Source organism: Panthera leo, chromosome F3, assembly GCF_018350215.1.
Source record: "Panthera leo isolate Ple1 chromosome F3, P.leo_Ple1_pat1.1, whole genome shotgun sequence".
Taxonomy (NCBI): Eukaryota; Metazoa; Chordata; class Mammalia; order Carnivora; family Felidae; genus Panthera; species Panthera leo.
The window spans coordinates 24,150,001-24,174,706 of NC_056696.1; the positions used below are offsets into that span (position 1 = coordinate 24,150,001).

At 42.1% G+C, this 24,706-nt stretch overlaps 1 protein-coding gene across 1 annotated transcript in view; it reads right to left on the minus strand.

Annotated features, from left to right (window-relative positions):
• Window positions 1–23,773, minus strand: part of CF3H1orf21 (chromosome F3 C1orf21 homolog) — a 145,265-nt gene extending 121,492 nt beyond the window's left edge. The window contains exon 1 of the mRNA XM_042924633.1: window positions 23,512–23,773. Within this exon, the coding sequence (XP_042780567.1) occupies window positions 23,512–23,605 (94 nt within the window). The 5' untranslated portion in view covers window positions 23,606–23,773. The remainder of the gene's footprint in view (window positions 1–23,511) is intronic.
• Between the last annotated feature and the right edge of the window lie 933 nt (window positions 23,774–24,706).

Consider the following 24,706-nt stretch of genomic DNA (forward strand, 5'->3'; position numbering starts at 1 on the left):
GGTTAGACAACCATTAGTGCCACAAAATCATTAATAAGAACAGAAAGAGACTGGACAGAGTCATTTTCAGTTAAAGTAATTCCCAAGTTTGGAAGCACTGCCACTGAATTTTGAAAATGGGAAAACACAGCTAAAATACACTTTGTGATAAAATAGTGCAGCCTCTCTACTTATGAAAAATACTCACGACCTGATCTTCGTGGCAGATCTCATGAAAGAAACGCTCATGCTCATGAAGCAAGGTCCTGGAGTGCTAGAGGAAGCACTCGTTCACATGTGCACGGACGGAAGACAAGGGTTCCTGCTCCTCTCTCCTTTCAACAAGTCTGTACCTCTTCTCTCGAGAGCTTCATTCCCATAAAACAAAAGATCATTTCCTGTTGCTATGAATTGCCAAGTTATTTACCCCTCAGAGACGAAAAGTGTGCTCTGAGAGTGACAAAGAATAGCTCCTTAGGAATGATGTGTCTGGGTGAGGGGGAACAGCATGTTCGAGGATAGTCTAATGGGGAGTGGCCCAGTAAATAAGATCACGCTCTCTTCCCAAAACCTGTCTAGTCTGAACAAGCCTGTTTTAGTAGCCCGTTCTGCTCCACTTGTTGTAAACGACAGTGGCAGTTTTGATGATCTTTTGGGGAGCAGGGATGAGGATTAATTCATAAGGGCATCTGAGCGGTTCAATTAAATTCAAATCAGCTAAATATGTGTGGCAATTGCTAGGTAGGCTCTGTAGTGAGACCTGAGGATGAGAGCTGATGGAGAGGTGGTCTTTAGGGACTTCCACCCACCATCTATATGTAAGCTATTTAAATGTAGATTAGGATCACAAAACTTCTTCAAGCTAACATTCCATTTTGCTTGCTCAGGAGGGATGGATAAGAGCAAACGAGTACCATCTAACATGTTGCAATGGCAATTATCAAAAAGACAAGAAATCCCAAGTGTTGGTGAGGATGTAGAAAAAAAACTACACGCACATCCCATGTTCACTGCAGCCCTGTTCACAATAGCCAAGATATGGAAACAACCTAAATGCCCACTGACAAAATAATGGCTAAATAAAATGTGATACACACACACACACACACACACACACACACACACACACGCACACTGAAATATTACTCAGTCATGAGAAAGAAGGAAATAATACCATTTGTGACAACATGGATGGATCTTGAGGACATTATGCTAAGTGAAATAAGTCAGAGAAAGACAAATATGTATGATACCACTTATATGTGGAATCTAAAAATGTTGAATGCACAGAAATAGAGTAGAATGATGGCTGCCAGTAGCTGGGGGGTGGGGGAAATGGGGACATGTAAGTCAAAGGGTACCACTTTCAGGTATAAGATAAATAAGTTCTGGGGATGTAATGTACAGAATGGTGATTATACTTAACAGTACTGTATTATATACTTGAAAGTTGCTAAGAGCAAATCTTAAATGTTCTCACCACATACACAAAAAAAGATAATTATGTGAGGTCACAGACAGACATGTTAACTGACCTCATTGTGGTAACCATTTGGCAATATATAGGTGTAGCAAACCATCATGTTGTAAATCTTAAATTCATACAATGTTATGTCAATTACATATAAATAATGCTGGGAAAAAATAGTAAAAAAAGAAAAAACAGAACTGCAGTAATTTCTAAGACTTTGCATGATTTAAATCAGACATTTTTTAATATATCGGAAAGTATGAAAGGCCCACACAATTCTATACAAACAAGCCAAAAGAGAATTTGGGAGGACAGCTCACATAGAGGCACAAAATAGCCATAGTTTCTTAGCACATCTCCTGTACTGCTTTCTTTCTGCTACCTTTCTGAGATGTTGCTTGTATTCAAATGCCTGAGTTAGGCAAAATCTGAGAGTTCAAGGATTTGCGAGTAGAATGCATGACTGGGACATGGTTCAAAGTTTCTTTTTCTTTGGGTTACACCTGAAGCAGCGCGTATAGTGTGCAAAGGGGTCTCGCTCCCAATCAAGGGGTGATTATGGCTCCACTGACTTTTACACCCGCCACCACATCAGTTTTCAGAAACAGTATCACCACTTGGGGCAACTGTTCCCTATGGAATGAACCATACCACCCACTCTAAGGTGTGAGCTTCAGGTCTTGAAATCCGTTCTTAGCTAAGACTTCAGAACTCCCCTTACCTGGGGAGGAAGGGCCTAGAGGTTTTCCACTCATCTTCTTAGGATGCTCTGTGGGTGGATCCGGCCTTGGCCTACCAAACCTACTCTCATCACCCCTCTCTTACCTGCTCCCTTTTCTACCCTTTCCAGTTGGTCATCTAAGCTCATCTTCTATTTTCAGTCAACTTCTCTTCTCCCCACAATCTGGAGGCAAATCAAGTCCCCACACCAACTAAAGCCTAACTTTCTGTAAAAAATGAAGCTTACATAAAAAAGCTATTCCATATCTTTCTCATAGGCGACTTTTTTCTTCTGTAAGATTCTGCCAAGCACAGAACAGTATCTTTTGTGGAGTACCTCAAAGAACACGATGCTGTTGCATGTTGATGGAGGCCGTGGGGGGAGGGTAGGACAATGAGTAAGTGTATTGACATAATTCTCTCCTTGAAAGGTAGCAGTACAGGGGCGCCTGGGTGGCTCAGTCGGTTAAGCGGCCGACTTCGGCTCAGGCCATGATCTCGCGGTCCGTGAGTTCGAGCCCCGCGTCGGGCTCTGTGCTGACAGCTCAGAGCCTGGAGCCTGTTTCAGATTCTGTGTCTCCCTCTCTCTGACCCTCCCCCGTTCATGCTCTGTCTCTCTCTGTCTCAAAAATAAATAAACGTTAAAAAAAAAAAAAATTTTTTAAAAATTAAAAAAAAAAAAAAAAGAAAAAGAAAGGTAGCAGTACAAACTGGAAAAGAGATTCACGATGGGAAATTATCTGGGGGCTTGGTTTGTCTCCACAGAAATGTTTTACTGGTGTATCTGTTCTCACATCTCATAGGATGTGGCTCCTATTCTGGGGAGATGTAAAAGGTAACTGAATTGGGATGGTGGATGTGTCAGAGGCAAAGGGAATGGGAACAGGGAGGGACCACAGCTCAGAGCAGGTCAGGGAAAAGAAGAAACTGGAACTCAGAGCTCCATGAGGAACAATGAGTGCAAGAATAAGAGTTGGTGTTGGGGAGAGGGAAGAGCCAGGGGAAGGGGGGAAAGGGCAATGAAGAGAAGGGAGGTGAGCCCAAACATGGGCCTCCTCAAGCATCCATGGCCTTCAACCAACTTGCTAAAAAGGAAAGACCAGGTCATGTCTGAAGGTCCCTTCACAATTCAGTTGGTGAAATGAAACGTGGTGGTTTCTATCAGATCAGAGGAAATGCTTTCTATCAGATCAGAGCAACACCTCACGGCAGAAGATTCTGGAGTCCTGAAGTGATTCTCTTCCTCTGGGCCATGCCCCGTACCTACATACAGCTGAGCACTGTAAACTAGAGAACAGGACAGAGCCATATTTTATTCCTCACAGCCCTGTCTTAAAAAGGTTTCTATTTGCACAATACCATGTTGTTAAGCCTCAGAATGCAGTCACTGCTTCAGAACTTAAAAACCTTGCATCCTGCAAACCACTTAAGAGGAAGAGCCTCTATTGGTATATAATTCCACCTACCACTTTCGCTCCCTCACTGAGAAACCTGCGGATAAGATGTGCTATAATGAAGGCCATATTTAATCATTCCTCAAATGTACCCGGAACCTGCCCACATCACCACCTGCACTGACACCTCTCTCGTCCAGACCACCATCCTCTCTTGCCTGACCCAGCCTCTAAGCATCACTCGCTTCCCTTCTTGCCTTGTACAGTCTATTCCCTACACGGTGGCCAGAGTAAGTCTTTAGATTAAAAAATAAAGTCAGACTACATCGCTTCCTAACTCCCTAAACCCTCTCCTGGCTTCTATTACATTCAGGATAGAATCTGGGGGCACCTGGGTGGCTCAATCGGTAAAGCATCTGACTCTTGATTTGAGCTCAGGTCATGATCTCACAGTTCGTGAGATTGAGTCCTGCGTCAGGCTCCATGCTGGGTGTGGAGTCTTCTTAAGATTCTCTCTCTCCCTCTTTCTTTGTCCCACCCCACCCTCCCCCTCAAAAAAAAAAAAAAAAAAAAAAGAATATCTGGGGTCAATACCTGAAGTTGCTGCCTCTCTGAGTTTATCACCCACCACACTCCTGGCATGAGGGCCTTAGGCTTTTCCCTGGAATCCACCAGGAGGCTCCCTCTCAGAGATTTGGCCCTGTTGTTCTTCTGTCTAAAACACTCTGTTCCTGGGTATTCTCGTGGCTTTTGCTCCCTTACTTCAGGTCTCTTCTCAAAAAGGTCAACAACTCAGATGGACCTTCTCTGACCTATGCATTTAAAATAGCCACCCGTCACTCTCTCTCCCTTTACTTACTTATTTTTTTGCATTGCACATATCCCCATCTGACAGTTTATTACACATCTCTCTGCTTATTGCCTGTGTCACTCCATAGGACATGAGCCAAATGAGGACAATAATCATCTCACTACATGTTAGTTTCCAAGTAAAAGCCAGGTTATAGCAATTGCTCAATAAATATTTCTAAAATGAATAATTGTGATTTTCAGAGTTCCATCAGAGCTAAAAGCATATTGTTTTTCATTTTAACACTTGGCAATTCAGCAACTGCATTAAGAGAAACAGCCGAGGAACAAAGGAGGAAAGGTTTGGTCAAAACTCAAGGTCTCAACGCTTTTATTTATTTTACTTTTTTTAATGTTTACTTATTTACTTTTGAGAGAGAGAGAGAGAGCACGAGTGCAGAAAGGGCAGAGAGAGAGAGAAAGAGAGAATCCTAAGCAGGCTCTGGGCCATCAGCACAGAGCCTGATGCAGGGCTTAAACTGATAACCCATGAGATCACGACCTGAGCTGAAGCCAAGAGTCAGATGCTTAACCGACTGAGCCACCCAGGTGCCCCAAGATCTAAAAACTTTAAAGGAAGTATTTCTTGAGTGAAAGAAGGCAACCAGAAGTTAAAGACTAATGAAAAATACTGTATTAAAAAAGCAGACATAATAAATGCCAAAATGATGGGTGCAACATTAAAAATAAAATCCTATTTCATATATAATTTGATAATATCTTCTTTGGTTATAGATCAAAACCAACAGTGACATTTATACACTGAAGCATGGGTTCATGTAGCTAGAAGGGAATTTAAATACAATTTAGCTTGTTGTGAATATGGTTTTCAAAATGGAAATAAAACATCACCTAAATAGAGATTTGTACCAGTTTGGCTTTGTTTCAGAATTTGAAAAATTCATTATTTTTATAGACTGCTATTTTAGCACTTTGCTTTTTCATCTCACCCTTAATCTTTTGACTTCCAGTTTTTGTTGTTTTTTTTTTTTTTTTTTAAGTAGGTTTCACACCCAGCAAGGAGTCCAACATGGAGTCCAATGCGGGACCTGAGCCCATGACTCTGAGATCAAGACCTGAGCTGAGATCAAGAGCTGGATGCCTGACTGACTGAGCAACCCAGGAGCCCCTTGACTTCCATTCTTAATAGTCATACACATAGCTTTTGAAATATATTTTAAATGACAATGTAAATAAGCACTGACATTTTATTTGTTTTTAATTAAATTGTTTATTATTATTTTTGAGAGAGAGACAGAAAATCCCAAGCAGGCCCTGTGCTGTCAGTGCAGAGCCTGATACGGGGCTCAAATCCACATACTGCGAGATCGTGACCTGAGCTGAAATCAAGAGTCAGACACTCAACTGACTGAGCCACGCAGGAGCCCCTGCATTACAACTTAAGCATGGACTATTACTTTTAAGGAAGTGAACTGCACACATTGTGTCCCAGGCAGGCTTCCTCCCTCTCTATCAATTTCTCTCCCCAGCAATGGCCCTTCTATCTAAGAAATTTTAATTATGCAACCTTTTAAAAACAATCAAAGACCAGTTTTAAAATGTATTGTTAATTATGTTAGCAGAATATTCTTTATGTATTTAACATCACAACTACGAGATTTTATCTCTGTTATCCTTTAGAATTTGACTTTCTGTAAGTTTTCACTTTCTCTTGCCCTTTTAAAATCTGTCTGAACCAACACAGTATAGCTATGTAAGTGAATAAACAAAATTGTACCCTGAAAGTGGCCAGCCTACAGTACAGCAGTTTTTGCCAAAGTCAGCAACCTGGGAAATTAAACATTCTCTTTTTGCCTAAATTTTATTGCAAACTATCTTCTATCATACATTTCATTATTCCTTTCAAGCAACAGAACCCATGTGCTTCCCCCACTACTTCTAATAAAACTTTAAAACAAAAAGTCAGCAACGTGAATGTCACACTGACTAGCAGCCGCACTGACGCAAGCATCACTGGATAATAAATAGGAAACCAGCCAGCCAAGATGGAAGGAGGGATAGTAACCCACACACTTCCAGCTTTCTCACCTTCTAGCTTGCGGGGATGCTTTGAAGCTACAGAAGATATTCGTGATTCTTGTTTCTAATTTTTTAGAAGGGAAAAAAAAAATGATCTCACAAAGCAATCAACACCTTGGTCAACTTTGAACCATAAAGCTGGCAGCTGTGGAACACTACCACCTACCCTCATTTTTCTTTAAAAAAAAAAATCATCGACACAGTGTCATTTGTAATCTTTTCAAGGATCCCCAAGGCTTAAGAGAAACCTAGACCATAGACTTGTGTGACCACAGTCTGGGGAGCAGGCAAAGTAGAACTTTTGAACATCAGTGCACTGAATACATCCAGAGGGATCGCCTAAGTTCAACCCACTAACTCCCAAGACAGAGAAAGAAGCTCCCAGGTCACCTGGGGGCAGTTACTCCACAGCAGAATCCAGACAAACCAGGACCCCAGCCACCAAGTCAACAGCTCCTCCATAAACTGGGTTTACCAGGCTACAGCCAATTGTTTTGTTCGTTTCGTAAAACCTTATGCAGTACGTAGCCCACTATCCTCTCGGAGAGAAGTATGACCTGCAAAGAATTACTTATAGTAGAAAATTCGAGAAGAACTGAGAGATTGAGCCTCAAGTCACAAAGGATGAGGATGGCTCAACTTGAAGCTGGTAATCCGTCAGCGCTCACCTCATCCTGTGCTCATGGCTCTTCTTCACGCTTTGAAATGAAGAGGAAGATGAGTCCCATTCGCTACAAACAAACTTGACATAGTTATTTCCCACCTTTCAACTGATTCTCACATTTTAAGCAAAAGCTTGGGTGCAGGCCTGAAAACAGGATAAAACCGTACTGCTTAACCCGTGAACGGGGAGTTGGCCAATTTAGCTCTTTTTTCAGAGCACTGAAGTGGTTTGGGGCACCGTAACGGCTCACGATGGCAGAGCGGGTACTGAGAGGCAGGGGACCAAACTCTGCCATCAGTAACCATTCCTAATGTTACCTCTAAAAGTGAACAGAAGGGCTATGCATGCTAATATTTTCCAGTGGCAACAGGTATATGAAACTACAGAACTTTCTTTGAAAAAGCCAGCATTTTCACTACATTGCTTTTCATATGTTGTAAAAGCTACACGGGCAGTGATTTTAAGAAAAGACCTAAAGAGAAGGCAGCATGGCATAGTGGTTAAACATACAGGTTTGGGGACTTAACTGATATGTTCCTATTAGAACCTACCTCATAAGATATTATGAGGATTAAATGAATTAATAAATAACAAAACACTTGAAGTAATGCCTGGCACATAAAAAGTACTCAATAAATACATAAACTTTTCTAAGAAAGTTTTCTAGATTATTCCTTTTCATAAATAGTACATTCATCTTTATAAAAGTAAGGTTCAGCACAGTGCGTTTTGAAAAACAAAACCATTTATTTAATTAAAAAAAAAAAAACACACAACTTCCTTTAGAAAGAGATGTGGGATATTTGGAAACCATAACAGAAGCACAAAGACCCACTGGTAATCAGCACTACCCAGAGATAATCATTATTCACCTTTCTTGGTCAACACCTAGAGGCTTTCTTTTCAGTCCATGCACACATATATTGAATACATGTTGTCATTTGATGTATGGAGTTACTCTCTATGTACGAGTCTCACATCCAGCTTTTTCCATTTAACATCAGAGTATTTAATAGAATGAACAAATAGAAATATCCAAATAAGGAAATGAAGCATTAACTATGCTAAACTCTTTTATCTTTATATCCCCAAAGTCTAGAGTTTGGGATTATTTGATACAATTAGGTTTTCATTGGTTTCAAGGAACTACAGAGCCAGACAGAGCCAGACATGTGGATGAGTTCCAAGCCTCTAAAGCAGAGGTGCTCTTGACCTTTCTTTGGCTCCAATATAAGTTCTCCAGACCCCTGTCAACAGGAGTCAGCTCAGGAGCATAGTATAACATGAGTGGGTATTTTCCTCCCAGTATTCAGTGCTTCTTTTTGCCAACAAGAACAAAAAGAAATTCAGTGTAAAACATGGCCATAACATCCGTGTGCCTTCATCAGAGCCCTGTAGTTCACTGTCATGGGATGATTCATGGTGGTCAAGTCTGCACTGAGAGCCATGGGCCGGATGACTGCCATCAGTGCACAGGGTGCAGGCCAGGGCCAAAAGGCCTCCCATCTAACAGGGCACAATAAATCAGTGCTTGAGGAATGGACAGTCCAGCTGAGAAAGGATGACGTAGGTGACCTAAGGCTTTGTTCTTCCATTAGATTGAAAGTTTCTAGAACAGAGGAACTGTATCTTGTACATTTAAAAAAATTCCTTACTATGCCTAACTGAGTGCCTTCCTTGCTTCCTCTTTCAAAGCACACATTTGTGCACTGAAATTCTTAAGTCAGATACTGCTGTGTTCCTGACCAGACTCCAAGTTAACATATTACCTGTGTACACTTAGGCAAGTTACTCAATTTCTTATTGGCCTCCACTCCCTCACCTATAAGTGGGTGTGACAGCCCCCCATAAGCTATCATTATTATTAACAGCTGGCCATTATTTTTTTGATGTTTATTCAATTTTGAAAGAGCATGAATGGGGGAGGGGCAGGGGGGCGTACAGAGGATCTGAACCAAGTTCTGCGCCGACAACAGCGAGCCCAATGCTGGGCTTGAACTCACGAAGCTTGAGATCAAGACCTGAGCTGAAGTCGGATGCTCAACCGACTGAGTCACCCAGGGGCCTCATAATATCCATTCATTATGATCCAACAACTTACATGTTAAGCACTTGGTTACGTGAGGCAAGAGTGGTGTGTGATTAAATTACAAGCATTATCTTGAAGGAACTCAGTCAATGATCATAAAAGACTTACGATTTACTGAATAGTGGCTAGATTTTTTTCTAAGAAGGAAACATCTTTATTTTCCCATAACATTTTATTCTTCTCTCTAAAGACCCCTAAAGCAGTCTATATTTATTTTTCCATTGTCCACGGTATTCATGGACATGTTGTGCCAACAGACACTCAATGTAGCACTCATTACAGGCTTTCAAGTCTCTGTTTCTTGCTGAACTATTTCCTGCGCATAAATGGTGCCTTTTCTAAAATAGGGTAAACTCTTTGTGGGCAAGTCACCTGATTCTGCTTCTATTCCATCCACCACCCACCAGCTCACGGGTCCTGTTCATAAACACTGATTCAACTGGCACCATTCTAACCTCGTAACTGGCCAATCAACAACCACTGATTGAGGATTATTGCTTTAGGAGTTACTTAATAGGATGAAGCAATTTTCCTCACTGTTTGGAATGCTGTTATCAGAAACACAATTAAACTGTGACACCAATTTATGATCACTAACTACTCAACTAGAAATATATTTTTTTAATTTTTTTTGATGTTTATTTATTTTTGAGACAAAGACAGAGTGTGAGCAGGGGGAGGGGCAGCGAGAGAGAGGAAGACACAGAATCTGAAACAGGCTCCAGGCTCTGAGCTGTCAGCACACAGCCTGATACGGGACTCAAACCCACAAACCCTGAGATCATGACCTGAGCTGGAGTCGGATGCTTAACCGACTGAGCCACCCAGGCGCCCCTCAACTAGAAATATTTAACAGCTGGACTCTTAGGAAGAATGGGTGGGTGAGTGAATGGTAGACCTAATCTTGCTCTGTTCCAGGGGGATGGACATTGCTACCTCCCACTGTATCCCAATCCTCCCCTCTAAGAGTGGGGCAAAGACATAGGGCTTATCTGTAGCAACAAGTTCCTTCATGCTTCTGAGAGTAACTATTGCCATGTTTTTGTATTTCTTATTTCATCCCATGTGAAGAATTTACGTGTGACATGTGATGTATGTAGAATCTACTCTGGAGATACCACAAGTGTGCAGTAATAAATAACAGAGTCATGCTCCGATTCCTACATGGGACAAACACCACACCATCAAATTCTGTCTCAGCTGGTTTGATGGTGTTTTAATGATAACACAGTCTTTAAAAAAAAAAAAAGGATAGTATAGTCTTAACATGTATGCGAGGCGATATTCTGGCAGTAGTGTTTCAGGATCTATAATTATTAAAACTGAAGTGAGGCTAACCGCTTCGACAGCTTAAGGAATTAGCATCAAATCTTCTAGACTTTCTGTCCATTGTTTTCTAAATTCCTAGCCAATTGTCTGATCTCTGACATAATTATGATTCCTGTGTCAGCTTCTCAGTGTTTTGGAAAAAATTACAGTGTAAAATTTCCAAATATCTAAAACATCTGTCCTGATGTGAGATTCTCTAAAGTTATTTCCTCACCGGGTTGGTAAAGCTTCCCAGTCTTCCCTCAACACACCTGATGCACAATGTACCCGTGAGCCTTTTCACTGTCTCTCAGTCTCTCACTCCTGCCCTCCCTCTGTTTTTTCGTCTGTTACTCATCTTTTAAGACTCAGCTGAGATCTTCATCGTTCTCTTTAAAGTGTCTTCTACTCCTGGGATAACAGGCCTTTTTGCAGGATCATCATATGATACTGACATTTTTTTTTTTTTTTTTTCTGTTGAGATGCCCATCTGTTGCATCGTATCAGTTCCTAAAAGGCAGGGACCACATTTATCTAATAGTCTCAGTGCCTAGCACAGCACCAAAGTCAGTAAGTGCTTAGTAGACAGAAAGAATTGCTAGCTGACAAGCGCCCATGATCAGACTCCAACTGTTTACCCGGGCAAACAAGTCTATTAGGCTAATCCCTGTTGCCCCGGGGCTTTCTCCTATGGGATAGATGTCACATTGTCCTGAAAGCACAACTGTAGGTCTTCAGAAGATGGAAACATAAAATTCTATTTATCAAAATACTAAGTGGTATTGAATGATACATGTTGACCATAAAAGATTCAAAGTACACACAGGAAAATACAAAGAAGAAATTAAGAATCACCTGAGACTTCACAATAGACTTGCCATTGTTAATGTTTTGGTGAACAGACTTCCCAAATACATTTTTAAATACACCTGCACAAAATTTTATATAGATTTTAAACAAATAAATTCTATAAACAAGATATGCTATGATGCTATGTAAAACCGTTTACTGTTTTCATTTATTAACATGTTGTAGATCTTTTCTTATCTCCATAAGTACAGAGCCTTGATCTTTAATAGCTGTATCTGATGTATGTTTCATCAGTGGGAAAAACCCTGAAGCATATAGGTTTGTATGTTCGTCCAATTACCTGTTTATGACAAATTCCTAGGAGTAGGACTGCTGGGGCAAAGGGCATGGTCATTTACGTTATATATATATACATATATATATATATACACATATATATACACATACATCTACATACGTATACATATATACATACATACATAATTATTTGGTGCTCCCTCAAAATTCCCAGTTATAGTGTGAGACAGATGCCTGTTCCTGCCAATCTGAGTGATGAAAAAGGTCTTGTTCTGTTTACTTTGGTGTGATTTATTTGATTTCTAAGAAGCTGAGTATCTTTCTGCATGTTTATTAGCCTTTTGTATATATTTTTTAATTGCCTGGTCACAAATGCTGTCCATTTAAAAAAAATTTTTTAATGTTTATTTATATTTTGAGAGAGAGAGAGAGAGAGAGAGACTTGGGGGAGGGCAGAGAGAGAGGGAGACACAGAATCTGAAGCAGGCTCCAGGCTCTGAGCTGTTAGCACAGAGCCCCATGCGGGGCTCGAACTCATGAGCCGCGAGATCATGACCTGAGCCGAAGTCAGATGCTCAACTGACTGAGCCACCCAGGCACCCCAATGTTGTCCATTTTTCAACTGAACTGTTCATTCTTTCCTTATAGATTTAAGAGTCTTTTTATATTAATCATATTAACCTTATCTATGTTATGAATATTAATGTCACTCCATCTGACATTTGTCTCTTAACTTAGTTAAGGGTGGTTTGTTTGTTGCTGTGCAGAGAATTTTATGCAGTTAAATTTATCAACTTTTTTTATGGCATTGGATTTTGTGGCATTACAAACCTAAGACTATAAAAACACTCACTGGTATTTTTTTTCCATCCATATTTTTTATAGTACTTTTACGGTTTCGTATTTTACAGTTCAGTCTTTAGATTCATCTAAAAAGCTCTAATATGGAGAAAGGAGTTAAGGAATTCAATTTTTAATATTAGACTTATAAATAACAAAGTATTTTTGAAGAATAGAATGTGAATTAAAATAGTATCTAATTTGTACATCTTTATATTTCAGTTAGTTATGGATGCACTTATTCAATTACAATCACTGAGGGCATCAACTGTGTCTGTTGGCTCTTGGCCTCTCTACAGTGCTTCACAAAGAAATGTTCTTTTTCTATAAACATCCTCACTGTGCATGATAAACCCAAGAGTAGGAAAATGCTATACTCTACTGCACACACGTGTGCACTCACACACACACACACACACACACAGATTTATGTTTGTTAACTTTTTTTATTTTTCTTTTTTTTAATGTTTATTTTTGTTTTTGAGAGAGAGAGAGAGAGAGAGAGAGAGAGAGAGAGAGAATGCAAGCAGGGCAAGGGCAAAGAGAGAGGGAGACACAGACTAAAAAGCAGGCTCCAGGCTCTGAGCTGTCAGCACAGAGCCCGATGTGGGGCTCAAACCCACAACTGTGAGATCATGACTAGAGCTGAAGTCAGATGCTTAACTGACTGAGCCACCCAGGAGCCCCTAACTTCTTTTTTCTTTAAACAAAGTTATTTTTTTAAGTTTATTTATTTTGAGAGAGAATGCAAGAGTGGGGGAGGGAGGGGGAGAGAGAGAGAGAGAGAGAGAGAGAAAGAAAGTGTTCCAAGTAGGCTCTGCACCATCAGCAGAGAGCCAGAGACGGGGCTCAAACCCACAAACCTTGAGATCATGACCTGAGCCGAAATCAAGAGTTGGAAGCTTAAGTGGCTGAGCCACCCAGGCTCCTTTACGTGTTAACTTCTATGAAGGGACTATTTTTTTAAACCACGCTTTTATAGAAATAGGGCATAATATTATATTCACCACTCAAATCATATACTTTCATCTTCTGATTTAGAGACATACACCTGGTCACACACATGCACATCTTATACAGAACAGAAGCTGATCTAGGACAAAATGGAAAAAGCACAAATTACAGGAATACAAATATTTTACAATACAAAATAGGGGCACCTGGGTGGCTCAGTTGGTTAAATATCCAACTGTGGCTCAGGTCATGATCTCCTAGTTAGTGAGTGCTGACAGCTCAGAGCCTAGAGCCTGCTTCAGATTCTGTGTCTCCCTCTCTCTCTGCCCCATCCCCAACTCCTGCTCTCTCTCTCTCCCTCTCAAAATAAATAAACATTAAAAATTTTTTTAATTAAGAAAATAGAAAATAAAAAGATAAGTATTATGTGGATAACTGATAAACTTTTAAAAATTGGAGAATTACACATCTGTAATCAATGGGTTATGCTTCCCCAACCCCCCAGCATAATTACGGGAAACTAAGGCTGCTAATATGGTGATGATATTAATGAATGGCACTCACCCAGTGCGTATTATGTGGCAAGTTCTATTCTTAGGGCTTTACATACACTGATACATTAAGTCTCATAAAAGTCCTCTGAAGACAGCTTAAGTACTAGTTCTCCCCATATTATACAGATGGGGAAACTGAGGCAAGGAGAGTGATTTGGCAAGTTACACGTTAGTGAGTGGCTGAGCCAGGATTTGAAACCACTTTGCCAGATCTCAGGCCCATGCATTCAGCACCACAGTGAATTTCAGGGCTACTGATAATAGCCCTAAATACAACAATAGAGTCTTCAGACCTTCTCGATTAAAAGCTCAGGCTAAGCTCAAGCAGCCAGTTACCAATGACTCCTGAGCAGAGGCTGGTTTAGATTTAATAGCAAAGACACATCTTACTCCCAAGAGGGGGTTCTCCCTTAGAGTCAAGAGTCTACATCCTCAGTTCTAGCCACAGTCCTGCTTCCTTAGTTAAGTGAACTGGCATGGCTTTTGGCTTCATTTTCCTTTTGTATCAAATGGAGATAACAATAGAAACTGTAAAACATGAGTATCATAGTTGTGCTTTTCATATAATAACTCAGGGGCAAAAGAAACAGCCACACTTCAGGCTCCGGGTGCAGACGGAAGGTGCTGTGCTGGTCTCTGGAGAGGAGAGCCAGGTCCTAAACGAGGTCTAAGCATCAGAGAGGTGCTGTCAGGAGGGCGGTTCCAGGCAGGTGCTTATGGCAAAACACATCCTTTCTGCCACATTAGCCAGGATTCTGGGGAAGAAGCCATTGTTTTGAATTTCTGAATTCTGTGATGTCACTCAGGAGAAAATAACTCAGAGGAGACGTGCTATGGGTAAAAGAAACCCTCCCACCTTCTCTCTTGCTGCTGAGTCACTTTATGAGAACTTCCCCCAGCAAAGAACAAGCCTTGCCTGGGGCTCCAGTCCTCTGTGCCTTTCACTGGAAGGTACCAGAAGCATCTCCACTGCCTTCTCCAGGGCCAAGTTCTTTCTTTCTTCTTCTCCTTTTTTTTAAGTTTATGTATTTATTTTCAGAGAGACAGAGCACAAGCAGAGGGAGAGAGAGAGACAGAGACAAAGGATCTGAAGTAGGCTCTACACTGACAGCAGAGAACGTTCTTATTTTCTGCCTGAGGAAGGGCTCCAGGCAGCTGCACAGAAGACCAGGCACCCAGAGGGCCAAGAGAGCAACTGAAGGAAACCCTCTAGACATAAAACCGGAGGGACCCCACCAAGAGCTCAGCAAGCATGCCCCTGTCACTAGTGTCTGTGAACTCAGAGGCTCCCTCGTCTTGCAGTCAGGCTGCCCTGAAGCAGTAAGTGGCAAATGGCCCTACTTTTCACTTCTCTCTCCCTATATATAACATTAACAGGTTCCTGATATCAATGGCAAGGGAAGGAAAAATACACTTGGATTTTTCTTTTTTTAAATGTAGAAACAAGAGTATTTCTTGACTTTCTGTTACAGGAAATTCTTCCAAAGAGAAATTCAGACTGACTCTACCTCAGCTAGATTAAATTCTGCACCATGGAACATTCTGGCAGTGTTTATTTTGAGGTGGCTGAGGGGCAAGAATGAAGAGGTGGGGCAAATCTATTCATATTTGTAATTGATGCTTGAGTGCTAATTAGGCAGCAGACAATGTTCTAAGCGCTTTCCAGTGAAGTTTATCTGACCCTCCATGCAACTCCAAGTGCTGGATTCCATTATTATCCCCCTCCCCTGCAACACAGAGGAGAAAATGCGGGCACTAATGAGGTTAAGTTACTTGCCAAAGGCAACACAAGAAGGGGGGAACTTGGAACAAGCTCCAGCTAGTGCGAGAACTCACAACCACTGCTACGAGTGCTGACGGTTAAGGCTGTCTCGTGTCAAAGAGGCAAGAACCTGTCAGAATGGCCCAGCAACTGTCTAAAAGAAGGAAATGAAACTAAGCCACTTTGAGCACCTCCCCTGAGTCAGGTGCCGGGCTAAGCACTCGTACTTTGGAAGAGTGTGGTGAAAACTCCTGGCCAAGGTGGGCTGACGTCTATAATTTCATGAGCTTCATGTGCACTTGAAGCCATTGCGACCTTTCTGAGGCTCAGCTCAAAACACCGTGGGGTCTTCAAAGACAATATTCAGGGCCAGGTTCCTCATTCATCTTGACTTACATTTTCATTCAGAGTATGGCCCGGCTCTAGTACAAACCCATCAAACCGTTCTCCTGCTCTTAAGGTTCTTTATCAACTTAATGAAAACCAAAAAAAAAAAAAAAAAAAAGGGGGGGGGGTGCAGATTTCCTCTCTGACCTTTGGGAAATAACTTCAGAAGTCAACACAAGCTTCCCTAGGCCAGCAAAAGAAGTTACTTGAGAGGGAGTTAAATTAAAGACTACCACTAATTAGTGCAGAGAGATGAGCAAGTTAGAGATTTTGCTCTTCCTCACCTCCCAAGCTGCTTCCCTGTCTCTGCCTTCTTAGCTGTCCTGTGTACCCCAACAGCCTGCTCCCCTAGAGTGCACGTCCCGCCTATGGAGAGTCGAAGCAGAAAATGAGGCTGCTGTCTCAGCCTAACTAACTCCTTTTCTCTTGGATTCCAGAATAAGTAAACCCCAAAGCCGAAACTGGGAAGGAAAGGGAGCCCTAAATACCAACCCTACCTTTCAGTGACTTAAATTAGCACCACCAAATAGAAAGACAACGCAAGTTTCGGACATACTTTAAATATTTCTAGTAGCCACATTAAATGAGCAAAATGAAACTGATGAAATTAATTTGAGTAATATAATTTACTTAACCCAACATATACAAAATATCACTTCAACATGCAATTAATAAAAATTAATGGGCTATTTTATACTCTTTTTTTAAAATGTTTCTTTATTTTTGGGGGAGAGAGAGAGACAGAGTATGAGCAGGGGAGGGGCAGAGAGAAGGGAGACACAGAATCCAAAACTATCAGCATACAGCCTGACTCAAGGCTCAAACTCACAAGCCATGAGATCATGACCTGAGCTGGAGTCGGAGCTTAATCAGCTGAGCCACCAGGCACCCCTCTTTTTTATACTAAGTCCTTAGAATGCTGTATGTATTTTATGCTCATAGCAGATCTTAATTAGAACTAGGCATATTTTCCATGCTTAACAGACAGAGGTGGCCTGTGGCTACTATACTGGATGGGACACAGGTAGCATTATTCTGTTACTGTCTCATAAACACAGATTCCTTTTAATTAATCTTCACTTCATGCCATTGGAAATTACTGCAGAAAGAGTGAATTACTACTTTGCCTTCAACTGCTTGAATTTCTGAATGAATGTGATATATTCTCTTATTTGATCTTCACCATAACCTGTGAGGTTGGCCCTTATAGTATTTTAGACAGCAGATTAGATAACACCATCTCTCTCTCTCTCTCTCTCTCTCTCACACACACACACACACACACACACACACACACACACAATCCTGTTAGATGTTCCCAATTTACACAGTTGAGGATCAGAACTTAATTGAAGTTACACAGCAATACAGAGCCTAGAAGAAACCAAGTAGCCAAAATCTTGCCTTACTGCTTCCCTTTTACACTCAGTCTTACATTGCTATTCCGGGAGAATTTATTGCAATAGTCCAAACACCTCCACTTAAGGGAATATTTATAAACTTCAGACTCTCTTGGTCCTTAAGCCAAACTCGGCCACAAGGTCATGTGGGGGAGCTGGGTGCAGGCAGGGCTCAACCTGATCCCCAAACAATCTCTTTGCCTCCAGCTCCCGGCATTCTGGGAACCCCTGTTCCTCTCAAGACCATACAGTCGCTGCCTTCAGGGGGCTAACCAGCTCATAAGACAGATGACACATGTACATAAATAATGAGATGAGACATATAAAGAAATAAACCAAATACATAAGTATGTAAAAAGGTATTCTGAGATGGCAGGAAAGAGATACTTTCTGAAGGTTTTAGAAAAGCTTCATGCAAGTTTGGGTGAAGTTTGAAGAAGAGCAGGATTTAAAAAGATGAAGGTAGGAGAAAAGGCCCACGCCAAGAAGAGGTCATGGCTCACCAGAGGGCCTGGGAGACAGAAGGCATGTTTGAGGTCACAGGGCAAGTTGTCCAGTCTGGGTGAAGAACAGGGAACGTGAAGGGACAGAGTATGAAACAAGGCTGCCAAGGTGGGTATGAGCCATCTGAGAGGTCTTGCATGTTCACTAAGGATTGGGATTTTACTGGCTAAGAATGAGGCACAAAAGAAAAGTTCTGGAGCATGAGAATGAACATGGGCAGAGGAGCACTCAGTAAAAGCTGACAGAATCGGACAACGGTACAAAAAAACGGAGAGTTAAAAATGAACAACATAAAAAAAAATCAAAGAAGCAAACAAACAACAAAGGGGGCTAACGGAAATCAGTTTGGAAGGCACTGCACTCTTCCGGGTTATGGGCCCTAACAGCCTGAACTGTGGTGGCGACCGGAAAGAGATTTGGGGGGAGACAAGAGTCATAGGAGCTGGAAACGTGATGAGACAAAGGCCTCAAGTTTAAAGCCGTTTCAAGATTAAAGCCTTTTCCCGGAAGAATGGTGGTGACCTTCAGGCAAATAGTAAAGTCAATATAAGTAAAGAGCTTGCCCCCTTGGGGTGGGTTGCTGAAGAGATAATGATCTCTGGTTTGACATGTTAATTTTCCTAATAAGGCCTGAATCTGTTGTGAGCACCTACTTTAATAGTCCAAGTGAATGCCTGTTGAAAGAAATCCAATAAGCACTTGGCTTTCCTTAGAACTTGCTTAACTAGTTCACGATAACTTGAATCTGTTGGTCACTTATTTTATGCAAGCTGGCTTTGGCAATCTGCTCAGCTGTCCTCCGAATGACCTCAGCAGATCTGCTGACCACTATTCACATATGCCCTGACCACTGAGGGAAGGAAAATTCCAATCTGGAGATGGAGCTTTCTGGTCTGGGTTTTACTTCTGAAAGGGCCACATGTATGTGAGGCACAACTTTAGATGGGAAACTTTTTATGCTTCGATATTTAAAGTGAAAGAAAGTCTATAGGTAAATGTCAGTGATAAAGTTCCTTGTCAATGACCTCCTGAATTCTATGACATCTAGGAGTCAAGATGCCCACTTGTCAATCCTCCACAGTGGAATATCCTACAGATATTCCATCACGCACATTTGGCGTGATCGATCTCCTAAATAGCCAAAACATTATGGAGACCAAACTGCGTCATAAAAATGGAAACTACCATTTGTAAAAATACTCTGTTTATCAATGCTCCCCAGCATGTCCTTAGAAGCTATGAAATTAAATTCACACCTTTAGGAAAAGGATCGAAGGTGTGTGTGTATACACACTCAGAGACATACTTCAGAGCCATCCCCAATATTCCATCCTTCACAGACGTTGTCAACTCTTCAACAACAAGCAGTAATAACATTTTTTTAAAACATTTAAAAACGGCTTCTAAAAAGTGAGTGAGGCGACTTTATTCAGTGAAAAACAGAGCAGTGATTTAGAAAGCAGATTATAACGGTCTAGGTTGGAATATAATCCAGTCATGGGGTTCTCACTGCCTCTCTCAGTGGCTGAGGTAACTAGTCTCAAAAGATGGCTCCCACCAATTCCTCCCGTCCCAGAGGTGCAGGCTCAATACATGGAGACGTCCAGCTCTCTCGACTCTGGGCTGGTTTTGTGACTTGCTTTAATCAACAGAATGAGGCAAAAGTGACTTCTTGGACTTTTGAGCCTAGGTCTTCATTGGCCTGACAGCTTCTACTTCCTCTCTTAGAAACCAGCCACCATGTGAAAAGTTTGACTTCCTAGCTGGAAAGAGAGGCTAGAAGCCCTCTTGGTCATCTGAGCCCAGCTGAGCTCCCAGCTAAACGCAGCTACCTGGTTGAGCCCAGGCACCCTACAGAATTGCGAAAAGTAATAAATCGGTGCTTATTTCAGGCTGCTAAGTGTGGCGTTCTTTCTTAGGAGGCAATGAGTTACAAACGGTGGGTGACAAAGATATCAAACGGTTAAAAGTGAGCCAGATCTGCTTTTCACCTGTGACTATCTGTGATCATATTGGGATTTTGTACACTCACTCTGCCTGCAAACTAAAATTTACGTGGAGAAACACAGATAGGACCTCCTCTCGTCATAGACAAACTCAAGCATTCAGTCGCATCTGGGATACAGGCACTGAGGTTCACACTGCACTCTGACAATCCTAGAGCCCCGCGGGACTAGCCAAATCTATCTCCCTTGACCGGTTCAAGAAGCTCTCTCCCTCCTTGTTCTGCTTTATCTAACATCATGCCACAAACCCACAAATGTTTATGCTGGAGAGTAACGAGATGATGAATGCCTAAGTGGATGAAACTTCAGTATGAGTACCAGGAGGATGACAAAAAAACTAGCAGAGGTCTCGAACGCACTTTATGACATGGACTGCGTGGAGCCACAAACGTAACAATGACTGTGCCGGCTTGGGGTGGACTGAATTGTTAGCTCTAATTTTTTTAAATAACCTTTTATTTATTTATATTTATTTATTTATTCTTCGAGAGAGAGAGCACACGTGCAAGTGGGTGAGGGGTAAACAGAGAGGGAGAGCATCTTAAGCAGAGCGTGGAGCTCGATGTGGGGCAAGATCATGACCTGAGGAGAAATCCAGAGTTGGACGCTTAACCAACGGAGCCACCCAGGCACCCCATGTTAGCCCCAATTCTTGACCTTCTCTGTATCCACATCCTTGTCACTAATGCACTGTGGTCAGATAGATTTCTCTGCCTCTTGTCTTTGAGCCTGTTCCTGTGCCTTTATTTGGCTACTCAAATGTGGGTGCAAGCGAGGGTGTGCCAGAGATAAGCCCAAGGTTAAGAGGCATCTTGTGTACTGCTTGCACTTACACCCTCTGCGAAAGAGAGCATGCCCGCCCCTCCTCACGCAGCCCGCTGGTCCCAGGAGGAAGATGAGAAAGACGTGCAGCAGAGCCACTCCAGCTGACTCACCAGCTCGTGATCAAGAAAGACATGCTCATTGTTGAATACCACTGAGATCTTGAGGTTGTCCAATACCCAGCGATAGGTGACTAATACAAGGTTCCTTTATTAGATGCCAACATTTGCCAAACGCACATGGTACTTTAGAAAATCAAAGCCTCCTCGCCTATAAAAGCTGAAACTAAATCACCAACTGGATGGTTAAGTGGTCTCACTGCCAGGCTGTATAGAAGTACAATATATCAGATATCACTGGTTTTTGCTCTTAGTTTATCCTTCCAAAGATTGTAATTTGGTATTCAAATTTCTCTATAATTTAACCCTAACTTAAGTTTTCTAGCCAATTCTCTCACTTAAATTTTATATTCCATTCAAACTGGATTATTTATAATTCTTGAGTAAGTCTCACGTTACCTCTAACCTTTCCTCATCCAGTACCTTCTGGTACCCTTCATCTGACAGGCTTAGATTCTTCTGGTCCTTTAAGGCCAGGTTCAGATGTCACCTCTATAAGAAATCTGCTCTGATCCCACCTTTTAAGGCAGTCTCTCCATGCCCCTGACTCTCATCACAATGTATGTTTTCCTTTTCTGGTATTTGCCTTATTCTGCCTCAAAACATTTTCCTCATCCTCTTAGAAAGTCCTAGAAAGGACTTTCTAGGAGGTTTATATCTTACTCAGCCCTGAATCCTCCAGGGCAGTTAGCAAAAGGTCTTGGCCCATAGTGTGCAGGCCAGTCAATACATTTTCGCACTGAAGAATGAGTGGCTGATGGGATGCAGCAAGGCAAGTGGGAACAACATTGAGAAAGCAACAGGGACTCTGGCATAGAGACACCTGAGTCTACGGCTTCGTAGCTGGGCATCTAGGGACCAGTTAGTCTCTCTGTCTTTCAACTTCCAAACATGTAAGATCGGGATGACACGTCTTTCATAGCATAGAACTGTTGTGAAAATTCACCATGAAAATGAATTTAAATACTTCTGCATATTTGACATATGGTGGCTGTTCCATTATGGTAGCGCTTATTACAAAAACGATAACGACACAGAATATCATCTAGAAGTTAGTTCGAATAAATCCTTGACACTAGATTATGTTCTCTCATTATTTTTAAGTTTACTTATTTATTTTGAGGAAGGGAGGGGGCAGAGAGTGAGAGAGAGAATCCCGAGCAGGCTCCGAACTGTCAGCGCAGAGCCCAACATGGAGCTCGAACCCACAAACCATGGTCAGGACCCCAGCTGAAGTCGGATGCTTAACCGACTGAGACACCAGGCGCCCCCACCGTTCAAAATTTTACAGGCAGTCACCACTAGAAGTAAATCTGTTCCAGGCAACAAATATATTTCCTTAAAATGACACAAAACAAAATCCTCCTCCCCTACATACTAGTCCACTTTCAGCAGAGCATTAGTCTTCCCACAGCACACCAATTCTTCACCAGGGACCCACACGACCACTACAATGGACCAAAATTGGCAGAATTACATGACAGTGACCGGACAGTGCCCTTCAGTTGTTTGTATGAAAACACGATTTCAGCGAGGTTCTTTACTGAACGAGAGACGAAGAGGCACTCGTTCAGAGGACTGCCGTGAACGTGTCCGGGAGCGGGTTATCATTGTTGAAGTGATTCAGCAGAACTGCTTCACCTGCCTCACTCACTCAGGTTTTGTACTAAGCTACAGCCATGTGGCATCGGAACCACAGCTGACTGTCCAAGGAACAAACTCATGTCTAGGCAAACTCGGGACGCCTGTAGGTGGCCCGGTAGGTGACGTTAATGCGTGAACGGGGACTTGACCTGCGTTCAAGAGCAGGCTCAACAGTTCCCTGGAGGCCACAGCCTGACTGAAGGGGCAACTGCTACCTCACCCCACTGTTGCTTCAGCCGGTATAGTGAGATTTTCTGAAGAAATTTGGGATTTTACGTGAAACATCCTGATTTTTTAAATGCTGCCTCGCTTTTTACTTTATAATTCTCTGGGAGCCAAAGAAAACATACTTGCAAGCCAGACGTGGCCATGAGTTGGCAGGCTGTAATCTTTGCACTGGATATTCTAAAGTCACTTTGCATCGTCAAAGGTTAAAAGACGATTATTACGTTCATTGTGTTTGTATTTTTTTAATCTGAAAATTTATAATTCACATAAAAAGTAACTATTAGGCCTAAAAAATACCTCATTCTCTTATGCATAAATCCTCACTCACTCTACTTTTGGACCTCTGTGTTTTCGGTCATACAGTGCTCTCTACCTGGACGCCCTGTGGCTGGTGTGCCATGTACCTATTTAAGTCCTATGGGTTATTTAAAACTTGATTTCAATGCTAGCTTCTGTATAAAATCTCCATAATCGTCCTCAAAATCCTGTATATATGTTATTATGAAAATTGCGCCATGTAAAAGATGTGCGTTGATTTCTAGCCATGTCTCATCAGCCCTTTACCAGCAGCCCCCAAAAGATGCAACACCAATAACGCTACAAATATTCACTCCTGAGAAAGTGAAAGGCCTGGGTCACCGGGTCAAGAGCGAAGTTCAATGGCACTCACCGCCAAACACATCTCCGTTCTGGTAGTTCTTCCCTTTCTGGGCTTCCTCTTCATTTTGAACAGTGGCAACATGCTTGGCGGAGGCACAGCCCATAGTCTCATTCGGTCAGCTTCAGCCGGGCTGAACTGCAAATCATCTCTACAGACACGGGGACATTTTTTTTTTCTTTAAACACAAAGAAAATCCACCTTCCTGCTGAGTCGGTCAGGACGTGCGCACCTGGGAGAACAGAAAGCTAGATCAGAATGAGTGAAAACAAAACCTCTGTGTGATCAGCAAAGCACTAGGATTCCTGCAAGAGCCCGCTGCACTGGGGGGTGGGGGATTGGGGGACGGACAATTGTGCTGAAGAAGGAAATGCAATAGGGCCTGTTCTCATCTGATTCTCACTCAGAAAGCAAGACCAGAAGGCACGCCCCCTGCACAACACATGGCTGAACTTTTTGAGGAGATAATAAAAAATGTGTGTTTGTTTATTCAAATAAATATTTGAGCACTACTACCTGCCACACAGAAAGTGCACGTATGTTTGCTAATGTTCTGGAATCTCAAAAACCTCCAGAGTGAGGAAAGCACAGACAGCCATGAGATCTACCCAGTTCAGGAAACTGGGAAAAATTCTCCATCTTCCCCCTCCTGCCTTGCAAGCCAGCTCTTCTCAGATGCTCCATTCCGCCCCCCCCCCCCACCCCCAGGAGCAAATGGCCTTCCTCCTCAGGCTAATTTATACATTTTTGGTGGGTTCTGTAAGGAATTCTATATTTTATTTTACCTGAGGTGACAGTGTTTTGGAAGATAAAGGAAGAAGATGGGGGCAAGGATTTAAACTTACTTTTCTCTATTTTCTGCTTAGCTAGCAGAATGCTTTAAGGATCGACCAGATGTAGGAAGATCAAGAGAAGAAAACAAAGCAATTGCCCACCTCCTATCAGAGCCTCTGTGCTTCTACTGGACCACTCATAAAGACTGAAAGAGAATTTATGGATAAACCACAATAGAGATGGTCCTCTAGTTAACTTCAGTAAATATACCTTCCCTGCCCCACCCAAGGTCACTGCCCAGATTCTCAAGGGTTTGCTCTGTCTTTATTTTTCACCATCCTTTTCAAGCCATTCCAGAGACGACTTACTCCAGTCTCGTGGAGGTCTCTTTTGAACATCTGCCCATTCCTTCATCTCCATCCATCCCACTGCA